The sequence below is a fragment of the Camelus ferus genome, chromosome 12 (assembly GCF_009834535.1).
Source record: "Camelus ferus isolate YT-003-E chromosome 12, BCGSAC_Cfer_1.0, whole genome shotgun sequence".
NCBI classification, from domain to species: domain Eukaryota; kingdom Metazoa; phylum Chordata; class Mammalia; order Artiodactyla; family Camelidae; genus Camelus; species Camelus ferus.
This window is the reverse complement of record NC_045707.1, coordinates 6,151,876-6,159,139: the sequence shown is the minus strand read 5'-3', so window position 1 is coordinate 6,159,139 and position 7,264 is coordinate 6,151,876. Positions and strand designations below refer to the sequence as shown.

The 7,264-nt window shown below is 60.3% G+C and overlaps 1 protein-coding gene across 1 annotated transcript in view; it reads right to left on the bottom strand.

Annotated features, from left to right (window-relative positions):
- Positions 1-626: 626 nt before the first annotated feature.
- ZC3H7B (zinc finger CCCH-type containing 7B) overlaps positions 627-7,264 on the bottom strand; it is a 49,878-nt gene continuing 43,240 nt past the window's right edge. The window contains 6 exon segments of the mRNA XM_032492320.1: positions 627-3,523; positions 3,880-4,043; positions 4,178-4,311; positions 4,516-4,624; positions 4,767-4,872; positions 5,015-5,148. Of these exon segments, the coding sequence (XP_032348211.1) occupies positions 3,277-3,523; positions 3,880-4,043; positions 4,178-4,311; positions 4,516-4,624; positions 4,767-4,872; positions 5,015-5,148 (894 nt within the window). The 3' untranslated portion in view covers positions 627-3,276.

Here is a 7,264-nt window from a genome sequence, read left to right as displayed (position 1 = left end):
AGCCCCGACTGCATACCTTGTCCTCAGAGACTTCGCAGACCTTGGGGCAACTCCATACTGTTTGAAGTTGTCTGGTGAGAGCCCGCTCTTGGACACGTGCAGCCCCTTCCATCAGGACCCTTCCATCACCTGCAACCACGCAGTTTGAGATTTTTTTTTTCAAATCTCTCTTCTTTCAAAGCTAAGGAGGTTGGGCCCAGAGGAGTCCAGGTTGCAATCAGGATCACATTCCAAAGCATGTCATAGCCCCTCACCTTTCTGGAAAAGTCACACCCAGCCCTCTGGAACCCAGGTGCACATGGTTAAGAGCAGGGGAGTGTGGGTACCGCTGGACCTCCCCACTAGGAGGGCAGCGAGCAGACAGGCTGCGGAAGAGCCAATGGAGGGTGGCGACTGGGGCCGTGTGTGCGGAGCACAGCTCGTCCCTGCCAGCCAGGGTGCTGCCCGCGCTGGGGTCAGCTGGGCTGCCCTGTTTACACAGGGACACAGACCTTCTGCCCCTCACCCCTCCAAATGTCCGCCTTAAGGCATGCTCGGTGCCAGCCAGCACTGCCTCATGAGTAAAGAGCAGCCCGGGCACAAGTGCCAGCTGGGGAGGAACAGGAGTGACACCTCGGGGACAGAGGTCAAAGTGCACACGTTTATTTTCTAGAACAAAGGCTAAAAGAAGCAAGTTTCTTTTGTTTTATTTTAAGAAGGACAAAAATTGTTATTAAAACATCTACATTATTATCAAGATACTAGACCTTATGAATATTTAATATTAAAGTGTGGTATTCTTAAGTTTTTAATACACAGACATTTTTAAAGGACCATTAAATTGATTACTGCCCATCTGAGAAATGCAGCATCTCTCTTTGCTCCACCCCAAAGGGACACTCCATCGGGGCGCCTGTCCCCCTTCACCATATTCACCGTGATATCTCGTCCCTGCCTGTTGGTGGGGAGCACAGGCCCGACTCAATTCTCTGAGCCTCCCCAGTCAGGGTCACAACTGAAGGAATCACACTCATCATTCAAAGTGTCGTCCCCCACCAGCCTTCCTTTCCCTCTCCCCCAGCCCTGTGGGGGATCCAGCTCTGGCCAGACCAGGGAGCCCCGGATCGAAGGGCCCCTGCATGGATTGTACGTTGGAGGAGAGAAATCTGGATTCTAATCCTGTTCCTTTGGGTGGAAGACAAACACCTACCGTCTTCTTTCCCTGAGCACTCTCACTCTCTCCCCACTAGGTTAGGGTGATCTGAAAGCTGTCAGGCAGATAGGAGCCCGGCAGGGGCTGCTTCTGCCCAAACCACCTCAGACTCCTGGCTCCAGTCCCTCAGTCCTCACAAAGGGCCTGATGGCCCTGGAAATCCTCCTTATTCCAGGATGGCTGCATTTTCTGGCCAAATTTTTATCTTTAGCCCTCATTAGAAGTGATTCCTTGGATACCACACACATATATAGTATTATATAGAGCGATATATTTAATACCTGTGTATATATGCATCACGGGGGCAACATATATACACACTAAAAACAAGGCTGGTGACGACAGACTGCAACAGCACGGATCAGGGAAAACACGAGTCATCAACGTTCACGGCCAAGGCCCCCACCTCGGGTCCCCCTCCCCTCCAGCAGCGCCACTGCCCGCCTGCTGGGGGAGGGGCAGGGAGCAGAAAGGATGCATGCCATGGTTTATCAGGAGAAGGCTGGGCAGTGGCAGCGAGAGGAACAGGGTTCTCTGCAGCCTGGGGTGCCCGTCTTCCTATCAGAGCTCTCACTTCTTGCTTGAGGAGAAATAAAGGGTATTCCTTTCTCTCTGTCTCACCTGCCCCTACACCGACTCCAGCTTCAGTCCTTGATTCCTTCTGGGGGTCCCCACTCCTTGTGCCAATGGTGTGGGGCATTCTGGAATGTCTAGGGAACCAGGGGAGGCTGGGTCTGCCCACAGGGGTGGGATGGAGAGGAGGGGGTGCACAAAGACATGTCTGACAAGAGGGATGGGAGAGGGCTTGGTGGTGGGGGCAGGCGCTGGGGGTCAGCTGGGGTCCCAGGCAGCTGGCAGGCCCGGGGATCAGGCAGGGGATGGGCTGGACGGTCATAGTTGTTGGTCTGGGTCTAGGGAGAAGGGAAAGGACTCTGCTGAGTCTCTAAGAAGAGGGGTGGTGTCTGATCCCAGAGTGGCCCATGCTGCCCAGGGTCAAGTCTCCTTTTTCTCCACATCCCCCGAGCACCCACCCTCCCACTACCCCCGGTCCCTGGTCTCTGTGCAGAACCCGAGCCCTGGGTGCCCTGCCCATCACCACCTCCTCGAGCAGCCAAGAAGAAGCACTCCTTACGACCATGCTCAGGAGGGGACTGTCCCTCTACAGGTGCTAACACGACCAGCCCCCCAGCGTTGCTGCCTGGGACCCAGCTGCACACTGATTCAGAGACCGTTACATCCCTACGAGAGCCTGAAGGCTCCAGCCAGTAACCAGCCCTGAGTCCTGGGCCGCAGCCTGCACCCCATCTCCACCATGCCGTGGGCTGGGGATGCCGGGCAGGCCGCTCCTCAGTTCTCCTATCTGCAGAACGGGGCTTGGATGGGTCATCTCTGAAGGCTCTGAAGATCTATAATCTACATTCAGTTGCCCACAGGGGAGAGCAGCTGGGCTGGTGGCCTCACCAGAGAGCCAGGCTCCTCACTCAGGCTCCAGAAATCATGCAGCTCAGCCCCTCTCACTCTTCCAACCAGAGGGGAAACAGGCCCTACAGGGTAAGTGACCTGTACAATGGCCCCAGTCCTATCCTGGGGCTGAATTTTAAAGCTAGCTGGGGCCTCCTGCCCTCTGCTGTGTCCTGATCTGCCCTCAAGGAGGTGCGGGTTGGGTGAGAGCGGGCAGGGAGAAGGATGCTCCTGCTGCAACTTCAAGTGGGGACCCCAGGCTCCCAGCCCTGAGCATTGGGTGTCCCCTTTAGGAGCAGATAGAAGTTAAAGCTGTAGGCTGGAGCTGGAGGGGTCAATCAGGCCCCTCCCTCCGCAATTGGGAGGGCCGGGGGTGGGAGGATCTGCCCAGGGTTTCCGCAGGACGAAGACCCTGGGACGCGTGGGGCTGCAGCTCGTGCACCTGGGTATGCACTGGTGGAGGGGGCGGGGGAGAGAGGATGGACAGGGCCTGGGGGAGCCAGGGGCTGCCTGATGAGGGGCCCCCCACCCCCAGCCCTGGCCTGCCCTGGCCCTCCTATCAGGCCTTCTATCCCCACCCCTGTCCCCTGATCCTAGGACTCCACCCACGGCCAAGACCTGGCCTACTCCCCGGTGACGGTGGCAGCAGCAGGGGCTTCTAGGGTGGCACCGGTGGCATTCCCGTCCTCTTGCAGCAGGAAGTTGTATTTGCCAAAGTCGTCGTCCCGCGGGCACAGCAGCATGTCCTTGCGGGCCTTGGCCAGCTTCTGCTTCAGCACCTCCCGCCGGTCCAGCCACTCGCTGAGCTCCTCCTGCCCGTGGGCGCAGCGGCACTTGTCCCCGTCCGGGCAGGCCTTGCCCTTCTGGAGCCTGTGGGCGGCAGGAGGCTCACTGCCCAAGCCCTGTGCGCCTTCCCGCACGGCTGCCGGAGTGGGGGCCCCACTCCACCTCCCCCAGGCCAAGCCTTTCCTGGTGCATTTTCAGTCCTGGTGAGAGTGGGCCCAGCCAGGCCTTCTCAAGGCTCTGACCCAGGACTGCAGAGCCGGGGTCCGCACCTCCAGTCCCATCCCCGCCCCGCCCGGCTCTCGCATCCAAGAGCAGCTGTTCCTGGACACACCACCCGTGTACTCTATCCCCAGGCCAAGCAGAGCCAGAGCCCACCACGGCCTCCACCTTCTCCGCGCACCGCGCCCAGCCCAGCCCTGCCCTGCCCTCCCCAAGGGCACCTGTCGCAGAGCCGGAACTCGCCCATGGGGAAGCGGTAGGCCCAGCCACTGGCGTCGCTGTCGGACGTGAAGACCTTCTCCTTGTGCTTCTCGGACTGGATGTGCTGCTGCCACTGCTTCTTGCTGTTACTGTTCTTGCCGCAGAGCCAGCAGTGGTAGCCCATCTGGGGACACGGCCACCGTGGGTGCCCGCTCCTCACACCCCTGCCGGGACCACTTCCCCCAGGGAGGCTGGGCCCCTCCCGACCGCCCTCGGGTCAGGCTCGGACCAGGGCCCCAGGCGCGTGGGGGCTGTTACCATGATGTCTGCGTAGTCCGTGGGCATCTGGATCTGCTTCTCCCCTTCCCGAGAAGTGATGGGCGTCCCTTCCCCCGGCTTCCCTGGGTTATGTCTCTTCAGCCACATGTCGTAGGTTTGCTGCATGTCCAGGACTGGTGGGCATTAGGGGACAGAGTGTCTGGTGAGAGGGGACTCTCCATCCACTCTGTCCCATGGCCCCTACAGGACCCCTGGGGCTGCCCGGTCAACCGGAGACCCAGAGCAGGCAGGGCCTGGGTGGCAAAGCAGGTTCAGCAGGTGCTCTTGGCTCTGCCGATGAGTGGGGGACCCCACCAGGCCCCTCCCTGCCCACTCACTCTTGTTCTCCTTCATGAATGTCCACATGTCCCTCTCCTCCGGGCTGTGTGCGAAGGAGCAGTTCCCCACATACTGGCACTTGCGGCCGTTCTGCGCGTGGATGCAGAGCTGTGGGGCGGGTGTGGGAGAGCCTGCTGAGACCCACTGACCTGAGTCACTGCCCCAGCCAGCAGGCAAGCCCTCCCGGGACACCATGGCCCCCATCCCCAAGGTCCCACTGTTCCCCCTGCACCCCAGCCCCAGCACTCACATCGTATTGCTGTGGAAAGTTACGAATGGATGGCAGTGGCCTCACCGACACCCATTTCCGCTTGGCCTTGGACATCACCAGAAGGACCCGCCGCTCCTTGGTCCAGCTGCAGAACACAGCAGGGGCAGTTTGGGGAGGGCTCAGGGCAGAGCAGGCTGTGTGATTTCTATGGAGAGCCCGGTGCCCTCACTTACGGTGCTCGGGTGGGCCCCCACCCTGCCCATGCCCCTGCCTGGCGCCTGGCTCACCAGTGCCGGGCCTTGGCGCTGCAGTACTTGAGGTCTTTGTCAGGCTCCACCACCTGTCCGTTCCTCCAGCACTGGCCACACACGAACTTCATCTGCAGGTCAAAGGTGCTAGGCCCATGGGTCCGCGGGGCACCCTGTTGGGGAGAGGGGCTGGTGAAGCCAAAGGCACCAGGCTGAGGCCCTGGGGTCTGTCACAGGTGACTTCTGGGAGCATGAGTGCCACGTAGAGCCTTGGGGTGGGCCGGTCTATTACCACTTACTGGTAGGAAGTGACCTCTTAACTCCTGGCCCCATGGCCTCTCAGTGCAGGAACCAGGCCTTGGACAGGCTCCTGACTCTTGATGGAATGCTCTCTGCCTTATCTGGATAGTCCCAGTGGGTCTGCTCCGTGGAGCTGCTGGAGTTTCCCCGGGCATGGAGTGCGACCTCACACCTCCCTGATTTTGCACATGCTGTTCCCTCTGCCTGGAATGTCCTTCTCCATTCTTTATCAGGCTTGTTCTAGAAACTTTCAAAACTCAGCTCGAGCACCACCTCCTTCAGGAAGCCTTCCCTGAAGCTCTCCTAAGTGGCAGCTGCCCCTCTTATAAGCTCCTCCTGTAGTACCTGAACTACCTCAGGTTGACCGACTCATCTAGTTGTGAGGGTCAGGCCTGGTGGGAAGCCATCTGCAGGGGGTGGGGACAGAGGAGCTGCCTCAGGTTGTGGGACAGACTTTTGGGTAGCCCTAGCCTCTCTAAGGCCCCACCACATTCGCTCCTTGTCCTCTGCCTCAGCCCTTCCTTTGTAGGCAGGAGGGCTGGCTCTTCTGCACCCCTGCCTGGGGCAAGGTCGGGGGTGAGAGGTGGAAAAAGTGCCCACCCAGCTTTGTTTCCTGCCACCTGCCTCCTCCTCACCCAGCTGTGCTGGCCAGCCCCATGCCTCCTGTTAGCTGGAGCCTCCCGTCCTCCCTGGAGCCTCAGGTGTGGGGTCACCCCCAGGCAGCCATCTCCTTCTCCCCAGGGAGCGCTGTGTCCCCGGCACTGCCTGGCCCAGGGCCTGCTCTGAGCAGGAAGGGCTCTGTCTTTGCTGGGTGCTGACTGGCCCCTGGCCTGGCACTGGGAGACTCGCGGCCTGGCTCGGTCCCCGGATAACACACATCCCAGCAACAGGGTAAAATCATGCCTTTGGAACTGGGACATAGTCTGTGTTGCAACAGGCAGGTTTATCTGCATCATTGTCGATTTCTAGATGTTCCCCTGGATTCTCACATTAGTATGAGAGGGCCCATTTCACAGGTGAGGTATGTAGGGTCTGGAGGCTTAGCCTCTGCTGTAGTGAGCAGCCATGCCAGGCCCCCGAGCTTCCTTTCTCACAGCTGCACAGTCTCCACAGCTTCTCGCCATAGCCCTGGGGGCTGGGGGGTCATTCCCCATTGACGGAGCAGAATCAGAGTCTCAGAGACGTTTCTAACCCACTCACAGGTGAGTGGCCCGAGGACCTGGTGTGAGGCAGGTGTTTGTGCTTCTCTGCAGGATGGCACAGCTACACCATGGCACCGGGCCCAAGCAGCACTACCCTGCCATCCTGTCCTTGGACTCACAGTGCCGCTGGCCCCACCCTCTGACAGCAGGCAAACAAGATGCCTCATGCCCGGGCCCCAGCCAGGCCCATGCAGAAGCCCTGTTCCAGAGCCAGGACCGAGAGTGGCACCTTAGGTGGGGAGGGTGGGACCCCTGGCAGCTAGGGAGGGCTGGAGTTGGTCACGGCACCACCGGGCAGCCAGGCCTGCATCGGTCCTGGGCCCCTGCAGCAGCCCGGGGCGGGATGGAGGGGGTCAGAGGGCTAGGGGGTGTGAAGGCTGTTCTCTCTTTGGAAGACAACACTGCAGGTCCAACCTGAGTCCCTCGCTGCTTCCCAGCCAGGCTCCTAGCCAGGAGCAAAAATAAACCACGTAGTGGGTGAGGACGAAGACTGAACAGAAGAGGGACAGAGGACAGGAGCAACCAGGAAGAGGAGAGAGAGAGAAAAAGGACCAGGAACGAGGCAGGGAGGGAGACAGAGGGAAGGCCCTGGGCCGGGCAGCCCTGTCAGCCAGGCCTGGGCCTGCCCCACCACCAGCCTGCCTGCTCCCAGGTTCCCTGCCACACCCAGGCGGCCTCAAGAGGGGCCAGGGGCCCAGCTTTCTCCCAAGGTGGCCCGTGGGTGGGCCTGGCACTGTGGCAGAGTCATCCCTCAGGTGTGGATGGCACGAGGCCCTGAGGCCACCCC